Consider the following 23,094-nt stretch of genomic DNA (forward strand, 5'->3'; position numbering starts at 1 on the left):
GATCTCACAGAGGTCATTTCTATCTGTATATAAGCACATAAATGTTACTAGTTTGACATACCAAGTTTTAAACAATGCAAGGTGAAAGCATTTGGACGCTTCAAAAACAGCTTCTTGAAGCCTAAATGTAGCAGCAGAAGATATTGTAAGTTCTGGATAAGTACTGAGCTTCGCATATCCTCTGGCTTGACCTGTCATCCTTATTTGTACAGATCACCCGTGTTCTCCACGCTTCTGATTTTAACTCGCATGAACAGGGTGCAGGGTGTTACAGGAAAATGTGACTCTACAAATCCTTGACTAGAAAAGTGAAAAGTGTGCCACAAAATTCAGACACGGAGCTCAAAATGTCAAAGGATCTGAAAAACTTCTGTAATTCACATGTATATCAATACTGTCAGAGCCTGTACCAACCTAAGTCTTAAAAAACGATTCCAAAGAGCTTCACGATATGAGGTGAAACAATAATTTTAGGCTATGCTATAATGTAATTCATTGCCAAATGACTTCCATACAGTTTCTAAAAGAGAGTTTTATAAGAACAGAAAGCTTTGTAAAAGTCTAGTAAAATTGATATAAATACTGCAATAAAAAAGCCAATATAATTTCAGAGTTAGCCATCTACATTCACTACTCCTTTAGGTATTTTGTGAAAGACTTCCACAATCTTACCAAGATTTTGGGTGCATCTTAGAAATGCACCGTTCCTGCATGCTTAACAATCAAAAGATGCAGCTAAAGACAATTCCAGTGGAAAACTAAAACAAACATTAAGTACTAAGTCTAAGCAAAAGGACACTTGCAGCCTATTTTCTGTCATAAAAAAGTAATACCATGCTAATTTTTTTCCATTACTCTACTGAAATTCATTTCCTTAAAGGAGAAAAATAAATCCCTTCATTCCTGTGCCCCAATGTTTAATTATAACACATTTGACTCTAAGTCCAAGAGCTACTGGTTCTGAGAAAAAACCCCAAATATTGCTTTAAAGATGATGCCTACATGGCTTGATACAATTTAGACACCTCCATTCATGATTTCTTGTCCCCATGATGACAGTTTTTTAATTTCAGGTAAAAATCACAGAAAAAGGAAGGAAAATAATTGAGTTACGAGCTTGTGAAGAGTGCAAGATCAAAAGAAAAAAAGCTGAGTTTTTCAGGCTTTCTTATTCCGAACCTACCCATCTGGCTTTCTATTTTGATACTATTACTAATGCTGAAGATTACCTAACAACACCAAGATGTCCCTTTGGTGGGAAGATAGATTTAGCATAAGTGAGATTATAAGAAAGTGGTTTCACAAAGGAACAAGACTTCTTTAACGCTGCAAGCTCTTAGGCACAGACTTTGAAAGTGGACAGGTACTGGAGCGAAGGAGGTGCCTTTAAGAACACATGATGGCAAAGGTTCCTCTAACTCGAACGCCCTTACATTCCAATATTCCCCCTTTCCTCCCTTTGCTCTGACAGGTAGGTAAAGGGGAGCTGGCATCTGACAAGAGCAATTCAGATATCCAGCATCTCACCTCAACCAGGAAGCATAAGGAACAAAGCCCTGCCTCAACCCTTGGCCATATGCCTGTTCAAGGAAGGCTATATTTCAGAATAATGGTCCCCTACTTCAAGTAGACAACTTACAGTGCAATTGTAAAGGCATAGCTCAGGAGGACAGCATCACTGAAGCATTGAAATAATATACTTGTATGCCCAAGACAAAAAGTCTGGATAAACCTTCTTTACTTTCCCATCCATCATTCTCCTGTCCCACATTATCCATTTTTTCAGTTTTATGTTTACTCAGAATACCTTCACTGATATTCTGAAAAGTTCCAAATCACACAAACAATTAATGCCAGTTAGAATGCTGAACTTTAGAACCAAATTATCTGGCTCCAGATAGTCTTTTTCCAAAATGAGAAACGGATGAAATAAAATTATCTTCTAAAACGAGGGCCATGGCTAAAGACTGCTCACACTCAAGGGAGAAGAGTCTTAGGAACACATTCTCATTAAAAAAATGTTTCATCCATACCATCATCAATAAGCTGTGAAGAATAAACATAGAACTAGAAATAATATAATGTATAAGAAAAGAGACTGCACTGAAAACATAACTAACTTCTTAAAAATAATCAAGTAAAGAAAACAAATTCATCACCACTGGTGTAAACTCTTCATAGCTCTGACAGTCTGAAGTTTCCCGCTCTGCAGCATGATATCCAAGGTTCATTGCTAACTCCTGTTTATCCGACTAACGGCTTTTCTCAGTAGTTCTACTTAATTAACACTTTGGCAATGAAGGAGGCAATGGGGAACATATATATGTAAATACACAAAAAAATATGCTAGGGAACATTAAATGTGTAAAATCAAGCACTGAATATTTAAGGAAGTGTCAGAATTAAGGTTGCTGTGCAGCCCTAATTGGGCAACCTCGTGTGCACACATTATGATACTGTCTTTAATTACCCGACCACCTACTATTTTTTCCACTGGACCCCTGCCTGCACTGACTGACATAATGAGCAGCTACTCAATGCCTTGGTTTCCTTGTTATTAGTCAATGTGTCCCCATGCCTCATTTATTGAGCACTATTCACACCCTGCTCTGAGACTTACTAATTTCTGCCTGGGCTGTCATGCAACACTTACATTATAGTACCTCTTCACTTCTTCAACACCATTTTAAAGAGAGACAGGAAAAGACTGTATTAGCCCTCTTCAGGAGAGGGGGCCTGAGAAATTAAGGTCAAAGTTATAAGTTACATTGAGCAGTATACACTCACTGTGACACACAACCTGGAGCAATTAGAATTCTTTGGTAATTTGTATATTCAAATAATTTTCATTGACTTGAGCTATCTCTATGAAAGATCAGCGCTTCACAAATCAGACCCAAGGGTCTCAAACTAAGCATTCAGAAAGTAAACAACACACAGTTAGTAAAAGCGTAGCTCGATTAGATCAGAAGCACACAGAACAGAGGCAAGAATAGAATGTAGCAGCCAGCATTAATGTGTGACAAGACAGCCTTGCCTTCCATTCCTGTAACATCCCAGCTCCTCCACACCTTGCCATTTCTTCAGCAAATGAGGCAGCAATCCTAGCAATCATCTTTAAACGCTTCCAGCTGGCACCAGAAATGGTAAAATCTGGACAAGGAATGAGGCTGAAGTTGTCCTGCTGTGAATCAAAATTGGACAGCTGATTTCAGTTATGGTGTTTCCCAGTTCCTGAACCTCAACTCTCCAATCCTACTAGTATTACGGCAGCCTCAAAGGTACAGAAGCATATCAAAATGCCCAAGAAATATGCCCAGAGTGACACCTATGTTGTCCATGGCAGGGCCAAAACCTTCCTACCTACTCACAGGTTTTGGTCAGTTGAACTAAAAGCGGCAGCAGCAGAATACCACCCTCTACTTCAGTAGCCATGCTATTTTTCTTTTTTAATTATAATTTTGTGATTGTTATTGGTGAAATATTTTTCCCCACCAGTACTAATGAAAATAATATATTTTCCCCTGACCAGCAAATATGTTATTAAGAAATAAAATATTCCTATTAAGGAAGCATCCAAAATTTTGATTCTAAAAGGCAGCTGTATTACAAAATTATTCCGCAGACTAATTAAGAGGTGTTTAACAAGACTATGTTCTAAATTGATTTTTGTGTCTTTCACCCACCAATTCTCCTTTCGGGAATACAAATTACTCACTGGACATACAAGCCCACTGCACTGCAAGCATAGCAAAATAGAAGTCTAGAGGTCAGCACAGTGGCCTTGAACTCAGGAAACCTGAGCTGTGGTCTGGCCGACTACTGACCTGCTTTGTGGTCTCAGCTAAATGGCAACCTCAAGGTTTCAATTGTCCAATCTGTAAAATGGGATTGATACTTGATCTCAAAAAGAAATGTATTGACTTCTTATATAACTGTTATCTAAAAAATACTCCCTACCTCAAACCTCTCCACATATGAAACTGTGTGAAGGCAAAGTGTTTAGCACGGTCCATTTCACTAGAGAATTAGCACGTATCCTGCAAAAGCCCCATTTGCTCACAGCACATGTAGATCAGAGGAGTTACAACTCTGACCTTCAGGCGTCACCCTGCAAGGACTGGAGAACAGACGGGCAGATCAGTTCCAGGGAAGCACAGCGAGGGAAACCTGAAGCACTGGCATGAGCTCCATCAGTCAAACTTAAAATGAATTAAAATTTATTTTTGCAAAGTTCTCTTAACTTGATGCACGTTTAGCTAGTGGTCAGCTCTAGACATGCCACCAGTAAATGCAAGGATCCTACAATGGAATGATGGATAAAGCCTTTCTCAGGTGCTCACTTCCAGTGCACAGCAGGTGCCCAGATATAAGAACTAAAAAACTAAAATAGCAAAATCTATGTAAATGTATGTTCTAGAGGAATGATTTCAACTGACTATTGAAATGTATAAAGAGGTCATCTCACTGCTGTAAAACATGATTACCAGAGTGACATAGCTTTTACTTATTATATTTCTTCTGTACCAACACTATGGGAACTGCAGCAGAAAGAATTACAATCAGCAAAAATCTTTTCTGATGACAGGTTTTTTCCTCTATTAGCTCTGCAAAATGTAAGAATCCTGAAAGAATGATATTTCCTTTCAGTTTTACATAGCAGTGCATACAAAAAAAAAAAATGTTACCTGCCAGGACATAATTTTCAGTGTGCTTGGCTTACTTCAGATGTGCGGTTTCTGTTTGGAGCCCAGGTGTCTGTATTTCCCAACATGAGCTTCACTGCTGTAAACATCTTCTCTATGGAGGGCCACATTCCCAAAGTACTGCACAGGGGCCACATGTACAAACCCTGTTAGTGTTAATCTCGGCTGTGCACTGCAAAGCCACGCACAGCACTCGGAAAACGCGGGCCACAGATCCTGAGCCCACCACTTTGTCACTGAACCAGAATTGCTCTATTTAACGCTGTGACTGTGACATAGATCAGGTTTTTCAAAAGGCTTTTATTCAGCTAAAATAACTCCTTCTAGGATAAAATTTAAATAGATCATGCTGAAAAACTGCATTAATGAAGCAAATTAGTACCAGCAACCTGGAAAACAAAATTAAGTCAAAATTAAGGTAAGATTGTCTGGGGCTTATTGCCACATTCTTTGCAACAGCAGAAGTCTGTGTTGTGTTTAGCTCAATTTCTTTACTTCTGGGTTTCAAAACAAGTCCTTTGCCTGTCAGCATAACACAGCTGGCAGCACTATTGCCTCTACGCTAGGAGGTCAGAGATGCACATCTCTGACTGAGACATGGGCTTGTATCCAATGCTGACGCTGCAACGGAGCGTTTGGGGGATGGCATTGCACAGTTAGAGCTGCCTGCCTTCAGATGAGACATTAAATCAAGGTCATTTATGCCCATCAGTGGGGACCACCTGGGTGAAAGGTAACAATCCCATGGCAATTTTCACAACAGTAAGATGTAAGCGCGATGGTCTTAACAATACCTGCTCCTAACAAATAGCTGCTGGCATCTAAGATTCTTTGGAAGCAATGGTTAAATAATAAAAATCCTTACTTTGCAAAGCTTTCCCTGTTTCGGAGGAAGGGTAGCCTCCTCCTAAATGCAATGAGAGCACTGCATCCAAGCACACATTAATTCATTTCGTACAGATTTAGCATATACTTGGAAGTTTTCAGATGCAGATTCATGAATTTACAGTTTCCTGAAGGCAAATTTGAAACAATCATCAAATAAGGTTAGTATCTTTTAGTCTGCTGCTTTAGGAAGAGGGGGGAAATGCAAGGAGCATAGGAGTTTGGGAAGTAAAAAATCTATTTCTGCACCATTTTCCTCTGAGTCCAGCAGTCAAGTTTATTCTATAGCTGGTGACGAAAGTGGTGGTAGGTGGCCATTGACCTCCTCTGTGCCTCAGCTTTGTGATTACAGGGAGAGAAGTTGATAAACAGACATGGGTGGTTTTCGCTTTCAGAGGATCCATCTCTATTGCAAGATCAAGAGCAGAAAAATTAATGGCACAACTACCGATGGATGTCACGCTGTCACTCCGAAAGTGGTGAAATATCACATGGTTTAATAAGAGCTAGAACAATACAGAGATAACGTAACAGGATAGCATGGAAGCATCATGCAGTGCACTTGGGGAACTCGAGTAGTTGCAGGAATCTCCCATTCTGATCAATGATTTCACCTATTCTTCATGGAAGATAACCATGAAGCAAGATTTTTTTCTTTTATTTATTTTTTATCAGATGCTGTCTGAACCAAGGATGAAGGGGAATCACGAGTCTATAAAGAAACCTTCAGGTGCAGCCCAAGATTTGATGAAAAAATTAATAGGAATATGAATTGATTTGCAGGTAAGAAATTATAAAGTATGTTTTTCTTTCCAAGGAAGCCCTCAAAAGGAAATTGAGAGGACTTGTATCATTTCATGTATTGATAAAACAGGACTCTTTATTGTATTAAATACAGGCAGGTCTTAAGGTGGTAAATATGTTGCTTTAGTCATTCATATGACCAGGGAAATAGGAATGGAAGAATATCAGATAAAAGGCAAACTGGATGAAAGTTATCTTTGACCTCAAAAAATGAGAAGCAAATCCTAATATGTGTATACATATATAGTAGATAGTGAAATAAAATTAAGCATACAAATAAAAATAAGAAATATTCATGCACTTAACATTCATCATGGGAAAAATTCCACTTAAGTTACAACTAGATTTTGAGTGTAATTTCAGTAGCAACCTATTTCATTTCTACAACACTATAATGATTTCATCAGTTACAAATTCTCTAGGTAGTATCACACTGGAAAGTTTAAGGATGGCACCATTAAACAGCATCCATAATTGTTACAATCAACTGCATATTACACAAAAGGGTGCATTTGTAGCTGACTGCTAAACGTACCAATTTGGTAGATTAGCATTTTGCTGGAAGTAACACTTCAAGCCTTCAAGAACCTATTACCTATGGACCAAAGCTCACATCAAGTCCATTTTCTGCTGCAAAATGAAACTGGGCATCCTTTCACAGTAGAATTTGTATTACAGCCACAAGTACTACTGATTCCCATAAACAGTTCAGTTACGACAGGAAAAAACATAGGTTTTTAAAATTGCCCCTGAGCATAGGGCTGAGTATAACAGCTGTCCATAAGCAGATGTTTCCACATCTTGCTTCAGCCTCCTTGGCTCTTAAATATTGCAGGAAGCTGCGACCAGTGCTTTGCAACGGACGGCAAATTTGGGCTGTGGACCTGACAAAACACCAAATCTAACAGGACGGGATTCTTGCAGACACACACACAAGTTCCACAAAAAACCCGAGGTTTCATTTACAGTTATACTGGGAGCAAACCCAAACAAGCAATCTAGAAACACACTTGCCCTCCCAAATCACCTAGATCATTAAATAGACACTACCTCTCTGTAGGACACTTTTTAAAGTTTATCCTATCTCAAATACAAAAGAGTAGTAGACATCTAGAACATCCTTAGGTAGACAAATACCTCATTGCATCCAGAAATAACTAATGGTTATACAGAGATACCCAAACTGGAATGAAACAAAAACGTTACGTTCACTAATCCTCTAGCAATTTAAAAATTCCAACAGATTTTAAGGTGTATTGTGCAATAATATCTACTCACATCTAACGTAGATATGCCTGTTAGCGATATGTAGTTGCTAAAATTATATTTATGTTTATAAAGATATTGCCGGACAAACTAGATTTTTCAAAGAAAAATGACATGCTTAGTGAGAGAAAGGAAATTACTAGAGGCGTTTTTGCATTTCATAAAGACTGGTAAAAAGACTGATATTCAGAATACAACTTCCTAGCTAACTGGACAATTAATCTGACTGTATAAGAACTACAAACATATATACAAATGAGGTGTTTTGAATGTGAAATGAACCACTAATTTCTTAACAGATCTGGTCCATTCCACTACAAAAGCTATTCCTCTAATGAACAAACACATTCAAACTGCAAAAACGCTACTGCAGACTGAATGGGCAAACCGAAGACCAACTATCCTATTTCAAGAACAACTCAGAACACTGTAAGATTTCTCACATGGACTGAAACAAACAACAGTCCCCACAACCATAAACCAAATCCAAACAGACAAAGAATAAAAAATCACTTCGTCTTTTAGTTCTAAACCTTTTTTAGTCGGCCTCCTACACCACACATCTTTGTGATCTTCTCCCCATTAAATCTGTCTTATCTTTACAAATGATCTTAAGGAGAAAATAAATGGTATTTGCAGAAAAAGTAGGAAAACATGAGGAAAGTAACAAGCTGGGCATCATCTTGGGAAACCATGAAGTGATTAATCTCATGAAAAAAACATTCAAGACATTTTAGGAAAAATAAATCCCAGGTAATTTGATATCTAGAAGCAGAGGAAACCTGTTACGTCATCTCTCTTCCATTACAGCTGAATCCCATCCCAAGTTCCAGGAATCTGAGACAGCAAGAAGTAGGGAGAGGTGGGCTTTTGCTATGGATGAATTCGGAAAAATAAGGAGGAGTTTGCTTGACAGCATGGTGCTAATGGTGGAAATGCAAATGTCTGTATACAGTGAAAGAAAGACGAGAAAGAGAAAATTTTCAGATCTTTAAAGAAGCGGGAAATAAAGACATATAAAATCTATAATATTTCCCATATCTTGGTCTGAGGAAAAACTGAAGTAGTGAACTATTAGTCCACCACATGATCTTCCAACGGACATGGGCAAAGTCCTGAGAATTGTAAATATAAAAGCAGACACCTGAGTTAATGTGGAATATATGTCAATCAAGTACTAGCAGGGAGATGAGCAGCCAACTAGCTTTTTTCAGCTCTAGATTTTATTTTTTCTATGTGCAACTATTTAGCACACACTAAAACTAGCAGAAAAATACATGCATTATTCATATTATTCATGGTAGATATGCCCTGTAGTTTCAGTGAACAGGACTGGAAGTAATATCAGAGGAAATAGAGGCCTTAAAGTAAGACACTAATCTCAGAAACCTCAGAGTGTCACTGTAATTTTTTTCTAAGGATTCTGTTATGATAATAGTTAGGTTTGCAGAAAATGATTTCTGCACTACTCAGATAAAAGACCTCACAGAGCCCATTTCTTCCCCAGGAAATGAAGAATGGATAACACCCACCAGAAAGGGAGCAAGCCATTTAAGAGCAAGTGGAGGGAGTTTCACAATGCTGGTTCTTTTGTGGTTATCAGCAACCTGAACATGTAAAATGTTTTAGATTTCATGACAGAATTTACCTCCTATTGTGGCCAGTAGAAGTGGCAACTCATTTTAAACAGGAAACAACATCACCCCCATCCATTGCTTGAAAACGACTTCTCATCTACAATTATCTGTCTGGTTTGCCTCCTCATTTTCAGCTATCACCAGCCTCCATACCTACAAAAGTCTATTTCTCCTTAATTCTTGTGCTCACCTCCAAAATAATTTATTGAGTTACACATGCTTATCAAAGACAGACAGATTTCATGCAGAAATTAATGGCAGTCTGTGGAAGTTGCTATACATCATTACATAATACATGCCAACACTGCTGTCACAGTGCCTGGATTGCCTCGTCCTTTGTCAATGAGAATAAAGCATTAGTGTAGTGCGAAGATTATTTCTGTGGTTGTTCTGACAATAAAGTTCTGGCTGTAATATAATGGTAATGAGTGATTATCTATCGGGGATAGTAGATCCCAAATCATTTTATGACAGTCAACCTAACTGCCCCCATTTTACTTTTTGAACCTGACCAGAAGCGACTTTACCCAAAAATGTTACTTACTCTTTATGTTAATCCTTTCCAAACATATGAACCTGAAGCAGTAAAGAGCACTTCGATCCATGCCAGCAGCAGGACAGAAATTGAGGTTAGTTTGTAGGAGTTCCAGCCTGTTCCTCTGCCTCTTCTCTTCTGACTAAAAGATAAACACTAGTCATCATTATCTGCCTTGCAGTAATTTATCAGCTCCATCAGTTGCCACTGATACTAGGGATGACAAAGCACATCCAACACCAAAGACCAACAGAAGCAGAAATGGATAGAACAGCTCCAAGGTGGATTCACCTGAATGGGGAATCCCAAAGGATGGTCCATCTACCTCTAAGGCACTCTCCTGTGGGGACTCCTAGAAGACCTGCCATTGAGAGGATTAACCAACACCACCTGCTATGCACTGGAGAAAATTACCTTTCTCTGGCTTCTAACTAGAGAGCCGGTTTCACCTCAAAAAACACTGACAAGGGCCTGTACTCATCCCTTAGGAGACCCTGGCATAGTTGTAAGTAAACTGTTTAGGGACTCACTCCATTTGAGAAAGAAGTTATGCTTGTAAAGACATTGGGGGAAAAAAAACGAAAACAAAAAACCCTGTATGTTATCTCTGACCTGAGACAAAATGTTGCCATAGGTACTTCTTGTTCAAAATCTATTCCTGGTTGCTTTTCCAAAGCCTGTCACCAGAAGACTGCATCAATATAACGCATTCTTCTTGGTGCTACAACTTGAATCCATTCAGGAACTAAACCTTGCGCAGAATGCAGCAGCAGTAGCTAAATCTGCAAGCTATGCCTCCAAAGCTGTCCTAAATGGTAGTCTGGTTTTGGAAATGAGGTGATCTGCAGATATAGCGAAAGAAATTTTGGGCAGTGAAAGGCAAGCCAAATTGGAGAGGAGGCTGAAGAAAGAAATCAGCAGTTTTGGACAACATGCACTGGATCTGAAAAGGAAGAGCTAACAGGAAATAGGATAGACATTACAAATCTTTTACATTCTAAAAGTGACATAAGAATCTGTATTGTAAGCTAGAAAATGTTAATAAATCAATAAAATGAATTACACAAAAAACACCTGGGAACAAAATTGTCAGTCATGGATCAATTCCATAAAATACTGCATGTATAGGTTTATTGTTTCACCTAAAGACCAAACTTTATCTTTCACCCTGGTGTTTAATTTTGATTGTAGGATATTTGCTAGTGCTGATCTAAGCTTTCAGTGTACTGTCTGGAACAACTTTGGGGTAAAACCTGTGCGTGCAGTCAGGCATTACATAGGAGTCTGAAGGCATCTGAAGAAAAGCTTAGAAAAAAATGCTTTTTCTACTTGATGCACTCCAGAAACTATATTTTCTCTTTACAAACATGAATCCTAGGCACTGGTACATCAAAAAGCAGGAGGGAGGGAGGATGGTAGCACCACTGACTAGAACCAGCGAAATCAACCCAAATCAACCCGCACTTTGGCTGGTGTCATACTAATACAAGGCCCTTGAGCATTCTTTGCAGTCTCTTAACTGGAGCAAGCAGGCTCTGCCTCCTGTAGAAATATTGATCTAAGACCTGTGGTATTTCCATCTGTTTCAAATCCAAACCTCTGGATTCTAACTACAAGAGACTTTTAAGGACTAATTCAAGAAGCTGTACTTGGCAAAATGATGCTATTACTTGCAAACAAAATGACTTGTACTGGTATGAACAAGGTAAAGGCAGTAATATGTACCCCTGGGGTTGGGGATAAAAATGGAGGATGAATTGCTGTTAATACGTGGACAATCCCAAAATCACTCTAGTAATTTCTGCCCGCTTGTTTTGGGAATTTCATTTAACACCGTATTTATTCATGTAATGGGCATACCAATGCTTTTCTGAGTGACAGGAAACAGCAGACTACTGCAATATCTGACTAGCCGAATATGAAAAGTATATCAAATAGAGAGAAGGAAAAATAAAGATGGAGGATAGAAATACTACAAATAACACAGAACTTAATTTTCTCCCCACCCATCCCCAGATTGAATTGGTTTTCATTTTAGGGTGCACACAATTTAACATGAATTTTTCAATGTTGGTGGTAACATCACTTACCGGTTTAGAAGTACTTGAAAAATTGAGTAGACAATATTTACAGATACACCCACAGAAAATGCAGCTCCTTGTTACAAATACCGTAACTATCAAGTAGAACTCTAAGATGCATACACTCCAGCATAGCAATATACCAGTAAGGAGTGTGGTGTTTTGATACAACAGTCATAGGGGTCCTCTTACAGACCAAATAACACATATTTGGTAGTATGAATTAATGTATTCAGACACACAAGAGAGACTATCCCAAGAAAAGCAATTACTACTGGTGCAATCTACATCTGCTCTAAGAAGGTCTCTGAGCTCATTTCTTTCCAGGCAGCAGTTACACCAGTCTATCTGTTCCAGCCCTATCCGAGAGCAGATAGCACAGATAAACAGCTCAAAAATGCATTGAAGGTTCACATTTTAATCTAACAGAAAGCCTAAGAGAAAAGGCGCACGTGGTAGAAGCTTTCCTCCAATTCAGAGACAGATAAAAAAGACAAAACTGTATTCAATCCACAGAGCCTTGCAGCAGAACCTGAAGCTGCCAAACGCAGGCTATGACAGATGGCCACGGGAGCAAACTTGGAAAGCAAAGGCTTTCAAGGAAGATGGCTGTGGCTTTAAAACTAGCTAGTAATTGCCGTGATTGTCAGTGTTAGGAGTCTGTTCCTCAAGGAAGTTCTAGCTGCTATGTCTACATGTGCACCCATGCACGTATGTGTGACTCTGTGCGTGTGGCTGGCACACTGCTTCCCTGCAGGGAAATATTAATAGCCTCGGGTCAGCTCAGTGCTGAAGAGCTGTGCTGGGCAAGAGCTCAAAGAGCTGAAAATGCTGATTGCCATAGCCAGCAGAAACCCCTTGTGTAGAAACAATAGTATGAGCAAAATTCCATTTTCACTGGCTGTTTTTATTCTGTGGTGTGTTTTGTACACCAGCACAAAGCGTACCTTAGCTGTCATCACTGCATCCAAAGCTGCAAAGAATACCTTGAATCTCTGAGGAAAAGACTCCAGGTAGGAACTCAGAAGGGTGACACTGAACTTCTTATGACAGAGGCATCTTAATTTTTTAAACAGCAGTGGTGGGAGGATATTCGGTGAGTAAATAACAGGGCACTGCTCTCCCAACTGATGAATGGTCTTGCTATTAATACAAACCAGCCCATCCTTCGTTTCACAACTATCATTGATGAAAGCTGAAATTGCATCATGGTAACAGAATTCAGTTCTCATGCAGAGTAAGCAGTTCCTCCTTCCTCCCCTTGACCACAAGCCTCACTCTCATCTCCTCATTACACTAACACGCCCCCTTTTCCTATCTACCCAAATGGTTCGGTCTCATTCAAGAACCTATTACACCAAAGCTGTATGTTCTTTTCTCCACCACTCCAAAGAACACTCCGTTCACTTTGTCTGATTCATCTGCCATTTAAAAAAACCAAAACTACCAATAGAAGTTTGTCTATGAAGCTGGCTAACTGCAAAACTCAGGTTTGTCTCTGTTTTCCAAATGGTCTCAAGTCAATTTTCACAATGTCGTGTCTCTCATTTAGAGTGGCATTGTTCACACTTCTCACACAGAAAACACAACTGGCACCTTCTTGTAGGGAGTCTGACATTACCTAATATAAACCTCCCCTTTGCTAGCAGTAAAAACATCCTCAAGAATGTGGGAGAAACCTCAGGAAACTATGTATAACCAAGGTGGATGGCAAATCTATGATAGCAGGCACCTTTTCCAGTAACCTCTAAGTTCTGTTCAACAGATCAATGCAGCCTATGAGTGTGCATTGTAGTCATTTATTTCTATCAGCCCAGATTCTTTAGGGATTGACTTCTGATGACACAGCTCACTGCTGATAGTAATCTCTTCTAAAGTCTCTTAGTCATCTTTTAAAAAAAAAAAAAAACAGAGCTGCCACACAGGCAGCACTGCTTGGGTCATCACATTCAGGCTCTGTGTGTGGAGCAGATTTAATTCCTTTGTATAGAATACTTGATATTTATCCTGGCGCTTGACTTTTTCCTTACCAGAGTGGTGGCAGCTTCAAAAACCTAAGCTAATTTCATATTTACAGAAGGAAAAAGGCTGAGCTGGCAGAATTTACTATACTGAGGACACACATCATCTGTGCTCCCTCCTCTCCTGTGAGGTTTATAACAGCCTGAGTGGTTTCAAGTGGACCTTGCAGCTTGTTCTGATGGTCTCTCTTCTCCCCAGCAAAAAGTGTATTGAAAAGAGGAAGAGAGCAGTGGGGACTCTGGTGATGATTTGTTTAGGGAGGTCTTTTTCTGTTATATAAGTTGTGCTCCTGTTGTTGCTCATTTGGTGGTTAGAGTTTTCAGTAGGAATTTATTTTCAAGTGTGCATGGCTCCCAGGGGCAGGAATGGGAGCGCTGGTATAGTTAGCACACACAGAGCAGTGAGAGGACAGGAACTAACAAACCACCACCCAAATCTCTACGAAAAGTGTAACAAACCATGTGATTGTCATTAAAAATGTTATGTAGTCAATGCTCCTGGAATACTTCCAAGAAAACTTACTCATGAAAATTTATATAGCAGAAAAATATCCAGAAGAATATACGGTATGTTTAATTTTATTTCCAGTATTATTACTATTATTATTAAGTGATGACTAATGCTAAAGTGATGGAACTGAGCAACTGATATAAAAATGCATATCAGAAGGAATATAAATGATAAATGACTATGAAGCAGATGACCTTTTCTTAACAAAATACCCTATGAATTTTTAAGCTGTAACAATGAATAAGATCCCAAGGGAAAAGACACGATGGAAGTCACAAATGTGTCAGAAATTAAATCCTAAATCAACTTTCTGATACAGTGAGTTCTGGCTGATATAGCTTTTTAGTCTCTCTGGGACCCAGTTCTTCCCAGCAAGAGCATGAAACAAACATCTCTGAAGTCAGCTGATTACACCATGCAAGTTCACAGCCTGGTATCTTCTGTTTTGACTTGAAGCCCAGTGCTGTTCTCCAAGTTTCTCTTCATAGTAAGTGTCGTTCTGCATCCATCACTAACAGAGGCAAAACCTAAACCTTCCCAGGTTGATAACTAGCTTTAATTATTTTTAGTATTTTATATAAAAATATCAGTCCTTTTAATTTTTTTCTTACTCCCTATATCTGGAAATAATCTAATATTAAAATATCCATTACATTTTTTGCTTTCTTTGTGCATTTTAAAATTTAGCTATTGAAGTTTTATAAGAACATGCTCTCCCATGATTGGTATGGGCCCTTCCTATGATTGCTCCTGACTTGACAACTCTGCTTTTGCTATCGTTGAAAGGGTATGTGCCTTATCTCACAGTCAAACAGCACATCACGTAGCCATTACTTCGGCATGTTTTGTTAGTTTTCCTCTACACTTCATATGCTGTTGCTGCTTTTAGATACAATTGCTTTATTCTGTTACAAAAAGTACTACACAGATATGTATAAGGTCTGTAACCTCCTCCTATTTTTATTCATATCTGGGATATTTCATTTGTGGAAACCTCCACTCACTTCGGCTGAATTCCACCACAGAACTTCCGGCAAAAAGAAGAAGAAGAAATCAGACTTAGGCTGTATGTTCACCTACGCGGCTGTGTGTGCCACAACTGGCAAGCAATGAATGCTTCTGTACTAGTTTGTTTAGGTTATGGGACAAAATGGTATGTGATAATACGATCCAAATTTATTGTCTTCAGTGTCAACACAGTACTGATGAGTTTTTCAGTTACAGTAGGGTTTGGTGTTTGTTTTTTTTTTTTTTAATGTTAATTGCTACAATGCATATTCCTTCTACCCAGTGCTCATCACCACGCTATGAGATTCCTTGATGTTCATTGACACAAAGGCTCTCCTCTCTCTCACAATTCGTTTTAGGCGAAGCCATTAGATCTCACAGCTGTGGTTTAATGTAGGGATTTTAGGTCATCTGAGAACTTACCCTTTCCAAGAACAGTTTTAATCTTTGTATAGTACTTGAATAGACTTCTTATAATTATGTTTCAAGTGTTATTGCAGCTATATTTCAGATTTTACGTATGCAAGAAAATGCTATATTATTTTAATACTGACGGCAGAGTAAAAATCTATTCAATATTCTCCTTTCAGGAAGCACAATCAAATATCTAAGAACACTATCAGACTTTCCTAGCACAAAGTTTCAGACTGCTAATGGGTTTTAAATTGATGTCATAATGCTGCAATTTAAATACACGATGTTCATTAATTTTGCCAGAACCCTTTGTAGAGTAGGAGTGGTATGAAAGAAGGAGAAGGTTGCATTTTCTATACCTGCTTCTTTTTATCTGCTTGCCCATTTTTGATACACAAGAAGAATCATTACATCAGCTTGGGGGGAGGGGTTGAAGTTTATTCAAATGACATAGGTTTAAATTAGGTAACCAACAACTGGAGTTGTATCAAAGTAATATTTTCTGTGAAAAAATAGTAGGAATAGGATAAAAGTAACTAACACATGACAGGTGTGACATTTCTTACAGGTGACTTCATGGGACCTATCACCAAAAATCCATAGGTACAAAGTGGAGGAAATAAGAGACAGAAAGGTCATCTTGCCCATACACCTCTTTTTCACTGAAAGGTCAGAATTCATGTACTTGAGCAAGAGAGCAATATTGCAAAACAGGCAGCCACACTCTCTCACAATTCTCAGGGAGTCCCCTCAGATGTAGACATTGAAAAGGGAAAAGGGATCACAGTGTGGAGGACTACTAAGGGATCCTCTTCTCTTGAAGGGAGTGAGGGCAGACACTGGATGCAAAATTTTAGGTAAGCAATTACCCATTTCAGAAATACCTCAAAAGCCAAACTAAAATGCGTCTAGACATAATGGGCCAGTATAGTACAACACTCCACATCTATTTGTATTTCAAATATACTATGTTTACTGTACATAAAGTCAGTTTTTCCAAAGCTGTTGCTATAGCTACATATCAAGGAAACCATAGCAACAACCCTGTATTATGTACAGCCTTAATTAGGGATTAAGTTATGTCTTTCTTTGCATTTTACATTAAATACTCCCATACAATATTGTTATAGTAATCTTAAATTTTTTTCAAACTTCTGAATAATAAACATCCCACAGCATTGTACTGTCAAGTCAAATACACAACACAAGTGTCTTCAAGTAAGTCCTTACGGCATTATTCTGGTCACGCGTCAGATATATACGTTAATATAAACATCTCCCTTTTTTACCTGAGACAAACACAGATGTTCATATCATCATATTTCCTGATCATCTTTCATATAAATCATTGATCACTTCAGCCTTAGCCACCTTTCCAGCGTCTCATAAGGTTTTCAAGGCTCATCCCACTCAACATTACTCCAAAAGAAATCAGCTCCTCCTAACTTGAACATTTTTTCTTATGGATTAAAATCTTGGGTATTTTTTTCCTTTTTCTGCAGAATGTATGTAAGGGAGGGACAAGAAAAGTAGACTGGTAGTTCATCTAGATTTTATAGTTTTCCTGTCGCGTCAGATGACTGAGTTGGTGGTAAATTACTCTAATTACTCTGTTTTGTTGACCTCGTAAGTAGGCTGAGAAGTCGGGATGCTGCATGCAGCCAAGCCTCAGAGTGGAGCCTGAGAGGAATAGGTAAAGGAGAACAGGCAACAAATGTGAAGAAGGATGTTGGAAGTAGCTGGGGAACAGGAAGGAGTGCTATCAAATATCAGGAGACAGGTAGTAGGTCCCAGCGAGGTAACAAGCTTCAAAAGACACTCTAGCAGACTGTAACCACATTCAACACGTATGCAAAGATTCTCTCAACAAAAGAGAAAAGAGAAAGCCAGAATTTGTGTCTTTAAAAGCCTTCTCTCCTATCTTCCTTACCATCACATCATTTTCTCATAATTCATTATAGTACAGTTTCCTCACCTTTTGGTCATTGCCCATTGATGACACGGCACGTGTTCCATTTAAAAACTCTTGGCCGCATTTGCTTAGGGCATTAGCTGCACTCACATAATTCTGCTTGTCTTACATACCATAGTAGCATAAAAAACTAGAAAATAATATCTTCATTCTATGAAATGGGGAGAAATTCAATGCATTTGGCACTTACACAGAAATGAGAGGTCTGTGGTTTTTAATCTCTATGAACAATGGAGAATTGCTGGCCATTTTAATACAAATAGCGTACAAACGCTTATTTTATAAAGCAATCTGTGTTATAAAAACTGTAGTCTGAGAAAGTTATGAGTGGGAGCTAGGAACACGAGCTGTATAAAAGCTTTTCACATGGGCTGCACAATAAAACTTCCCTCACACAGGGAATAATTAAGTCAGGAGATAGAGCATTTGCAATTATCAAGGCCTGTTCAGTTTCTTCATTACCATTTTAATTAGCAAATATTAATGTAATGTTCAAATACAAGGGGGAAAACAATTAAAATTACTAAGTTTGAGGAGTCCTTCATGACCTAAACTAAATTGAGACAAATGTCTTAATAATCGATACTGGTCACCAACTTTCAGGACATTCATTTCCACTTACTGTTAGAACTTCCAAGTGCGTTATCAAATTTGAGAATGAGTTAAGGCTCACACAAGCTACATCTAACCTCGGGTGAAGGCGATGGTGAATAAAAACGGATTAGCATGCTCCTCAGCTCTCCACTTATCAGTTCCGACTGATAGCGATCAAGCGACTGTGGCAGCTCTACCTCATTCAGATTCCACACCTGCCGCTGTGGCAGTAACTCAGGGACATGCAGAACACACTGCCCTCTCATTTTTAGTGGTCCTTTCATGTTTAAGATATGCTGGATGAAGCCTTAGCCCTTTTGAACTCAGCAGCAGCTTACGTTCACTTCACTGGGACTCGAATTCACACCCTGATTCAAACAGATTTCCTTTCAGGTCCTTGTCCTTTTCCAGCTCTGTATTAGCGTATTTTGCCCTCCGATACACTTACCTAGTGCTGCATCTAACATGGATGACAATTAAAAGCTACAGAAGTTTAAAAGAAGCTGTCTCCTAAAAACTATAACTCCCTCTTATTCTGATTTTCATATTTAACACTCTAAGGGTAAAATAATAACTAATTTGTCCAATACACTTATAGAAAAGCAAAGCATGAAATGGGGTATTTTCATTCTCTATAAAAGCTATTATGCGAATGAATTTCATTCACAAATAAAGTATCTGCAATATTATAAAGAAAAATACATAGCAGTAAGTGGAAGTCTGACAGTATTTCTCACGACTGACAGTGCTATCTATAACTGATCAGATACAACTTCTAGAAAGAGTTAAATTTTTTACATTAGCTTATTTTGTTATATATAGTACCAAGAGAGATGGGAAGAGTCTAGAAAAAAAGCGCCGCTACCACCAAAACCCAAAAATGTCATTAGATATTTTGCCAACTAAGACAATTTAAAGCAGAAATCCCTGTAAAATCTAATTTTATCATACAAGTATTTTTATCACACAGCAATTACATTGCAAAGTAGATACGGGCGAAAGCATTTTAAAATACAGACTGGAAATACATAGCTGGCTTTCAAATAGCTACCAAGTGTTAATGTAATTGTTTCGGAAAAATCCAGTAAACCTCTAGCTTTATAAATTTTCTATACTCATACACATTCATTTCACAAATCATTCCCTTTTCCTCTTCCATGCACATACAAACACAAATGAACTACTTCTTCCTTGGGTGTCCTAGGCAAAATTAAACATTTTTAGGACTTTATTACAAAAAAAAACACAAGAAAATTTCCTTTTGAGTTAGAAGGACTGAGGGCTTGAAATTAATCTGAAAAACTCTCTCACTTGTATAAATATCCATTTTCACAGTAACCAAGCTTGATTTTGAGGCCAGCTCAGTGCTCTCTCCACTGCAGAAGGGACAGAAATTAACACAATTCAAAGGTCATTTAAATGGTGGCACACTTTTAAAAGAGGCACTTTGATTGTTTTAGCTTTCACACTGGGCCAGTTGTTGGAAAAACAGTTATGTAGGATCAGAGAAAAAGTCTTCCGGTCCGTTTTGCTCTGCTCTTGATATCAGGTCTTACCTCTTGTGTTTTCACATTTATATATCCATAATGAGTTCTCAGAGGCTGCCTTTGGCCATTAGAAAAAGGTATCCATTTGACACTGGTTTGTCCAAAGCAGTTTAGGATCAAAGGGAAAGTTACTTCATTTGTGAGACGAACGATAATCAGACAGAGGAATGCTGCCGTGAAACTCACAGCAACAACGGACTTTCTCTGCAATGAAAAGAAGAAAGAAAATAAATTATTAGGAGTTGGCTTTAATAAAAAATACGTATCTTCTATTGCAGGACGAAGGAAAAACACTTCAGAAAGCTTTAAGTGAAATAATTTTCATGGTAGTCATCATGCTGCAGGAGCACAAGGAGACACGTGACTGGATCGTTTTGTTTCAATAAATGTGCATTTCAGAGTTTTTGAGCATTGCTTTTAGAACTGGTTGGAAATTAATCAGTTCTGCTCAAGAAAAACCCCTCAGCTTTTTAAGTTTCTGAAAACATCTACCAGCTTTAAATTTCATTTGTGTTTGGAATGAAGATTTTATGTAAACATCCACAGCAAAGTCTACATTCAAATCAACAGCGCTCTAGATGCATGACAAATACAGAGTGAAAATGCCATCTGCAGCCATACCACACAAAGTTTATCGTGGAAAAGATGATCACTACGGACTGTATTTATTGTGCATTAATTTTAAATCATTCCCATGCAACAGAACTCTTATTCTAGCCTTAAATATTTTTAATTAAATGGTTGGTGAAGTCAGCACAGCATACTGCCCTATTCCAGGTTCACAAATCTGCAAAGTGAGGCATTATTATCTTGGACAAGATGACCTCCATCATTAATAATGTAACAAATCTGAAGCCTGTCTTTAATTAGCCTTTGTTTTCCACCTCTAACCTATCCAGTTGGTTGGACTGGTGAATGCAACCACAGAAAGACACTAATTTTTTGCCTGGGTAGCTCCCCAGTCTGCAGGAGGAAAAAAATTATAGAAATATGAAGTTCCCCTGATTTTTAGCTTTTTAAAAAATACTGCGGTCAATTGCTTCTAGACAAATCACTTGGACAAAACATGTTAGTTGGCATAGGTAAAGTTTCTGGGTATGATATACTATCGCAGAGGTTATTTTTAAATTTTCCCTGAGGGAATGGAAGGATGATTATTTACAGGTGTTTTTATTGTACTTTAACTACATTCTACCGTTTCCTAATCCTCCACAGTTTAATCACCCTGCTGAATGTAATTCTATCCCTCTATATACAGAAAATAGCGAGGAGAAAACTATTTGCCTAAGGGTCTATGAAGTATATAGTAACACCTAACGATGGATGACAGAACCTGATCACCTTGATTCCTGTCTACGAGTATCACCACCTAAGAGGAAGCAGCAGAGTACACATTTGGGACCACTTTTGTACACGATGGCAATAAGATGCCTCATGCTGCAACAGCAGCAGAGGGGTGAAAGGTGAGCTCCGATTGCAACCATATAAGAAGAACCTGCTCTTTGCCTGATGGTTCATTTGACAGTCTGCAGAAAGTAAAATTCAAAGTATGGAGCAGAAGCAGCAACGATATTTATACAGGAAACACACTGGGAAAGAGACAAAGTATTTCTGAACACGAACAGACAAGGCCTATGTGCCCATGCGCAAGGTCCCTGGGCACTGCCACCATACTTTGGTTCAGATCCTGGCCACAGCAAACAGCGAGAACCACACAGAACACTCAGCAAATTTGAAGGGTTAATACTGTATTCCCCCACACAAGAGTTTATGAAACAGCACGCTGCGGGGGCCAGTGGCACGGCTCTATCTGTTTGGATGCATTAGGAGGCTGTAATTTATAAGATAAAAGCAATGAAAGACTGAGATGGAAAACTTGGGTGAATGAGGTCACTGTGAGGAGGAAGGGGAAAGGATGATGAAGCAGCATTGAGGCAATGTGATTCAGTGAGCTAATGGCAGTGCAATGTAAAATTAAACCCAGCAAATCTTCAGAGGGCAGTGCAGCAGCCACAGCCCAATCACAGCTTTCGGAATTCATGGAAGCCACGGCTCTCTTCATCAGCTGCGTGATAACAGATTTACATTAAATTGCAATAAACTGGCTGGGGAGCACTTCTGTGTCACTTCTCTTTGTACCAGATGGAGTCAGAAATGTTTGGCTATATATCAGGGCCTTGTAAGTGTTAAGGGCAGCCAAGATGTGCAGTGCAAGTGATAATCATAAAGCAATAGAAGAAGGAGCTGGATTAGTCATATTGTTTATTGCAATCAGAATTAAAATATTGTGATTATTTAAAGGGGAATCTAGAGTCTCATTCAACTACACGAGCGTGTTTCAATCAAAATGTCCCCAGCAGGAAGCAGCGATACTGCCCTGTATGACGCCACTATGTGATTGCCACACACTCTATCTTCCTGGTTTGTAGAATACCATTGTTTACTTCCTTTATTTTGCACAGATATGTTCTGAACTTGAAAACACTGCAATCAGTTTTGTGTGCTTCTCACAGGGAGCTCTTCCAAAGAGCCTCTGCCCTGAGAAGAAGTCGTACAGTGTAGCTAGACTTCTTGGCCTTCGTTAGGATGCCATCTGCTTTTATACTCCTTCTCTTTCAATACATTGCACTACAAGGAGGAAAGGCAAAAGTGTGGTCGTCTTTTCTTTTCTTATGCAAAAAAACATTGTTCAAAGAAGGAAACAGCAATCTATGCATGTTGCTTAGCCAGAAAGAATGTGCATCGACTAGAACAGTGGAATGAGGGAAAGAAGGAATTTTTACAACAGAAAGGAATCAAGACATACGTTATAACTGTTCTGGAAAACAAATCTAGCCATATGCAAATCCAATGTCCACGTACCAACTTAGACAAAAGAAGCTTGTGTAAGGATTCAATTCCCCCATAACTTTTGTTAAAGGCATGAGACCCAGCAATATGCATTCTCTGAGGAAAGGACTATTGCAAATTGGAATTTCAGTAGCTCTATAAATTTCACTGTAAAAATATTGAACAACAGCAAAGCACCTACTTATCATTATTTTAGCCTTCTTAAGCACTAAGTAAGGCATTCTGCTCAATGGCCAAGAGTATTCTAAAGGGCACCTCTAAAA

At 38.6% G+C, this 23,094-nt stretch overlaps 1 protein-coding gene across 1 annotated transcript in view; it reads right to left on the reverse strand.

Annotated features, from left to right (window-relative positions):
* Positions 1-23,094, reverse strand: part of ST6GALNAC3 (ST6 (alpha-N-acetyl-neuraminyl-2,3-beta-galactosyl-1,3)-N-acetylgalactosaminide alpha-2,6-sialyltransferase 3) — a 244,780-nt gene that overhangs the window by 93,862 nt on the left and 127,824 nt on the right. Inside the window, exon 5 of the mRNA XM_010144438.1 lies at positions 19,991-20,185. Within this exon, the coding sequence (XP_010142740.1) occupies positions 19,991-20,185 (195 nt within the window). The remainder of the gene's footprint in view (positions 1-19,990; positions 20,186-23,094) is intronic.

The sequence above is a fragment of the Buceros rhinoceros genome, unplaced genomic scaffold (genome assembly GCF_000710305.1).
Source record: "Buceros rhinoceros silvestris isolate BGI_N320 unplaced genomic scaffold, ASM71030v1 scaffold1171, whole genome shotgun sequence".
NCBI lineage: Eukaryota > Metazoa > Chordata > Aves > Bucerotiformes > Bucerotidae > Buceros > Buceros rhinoceros.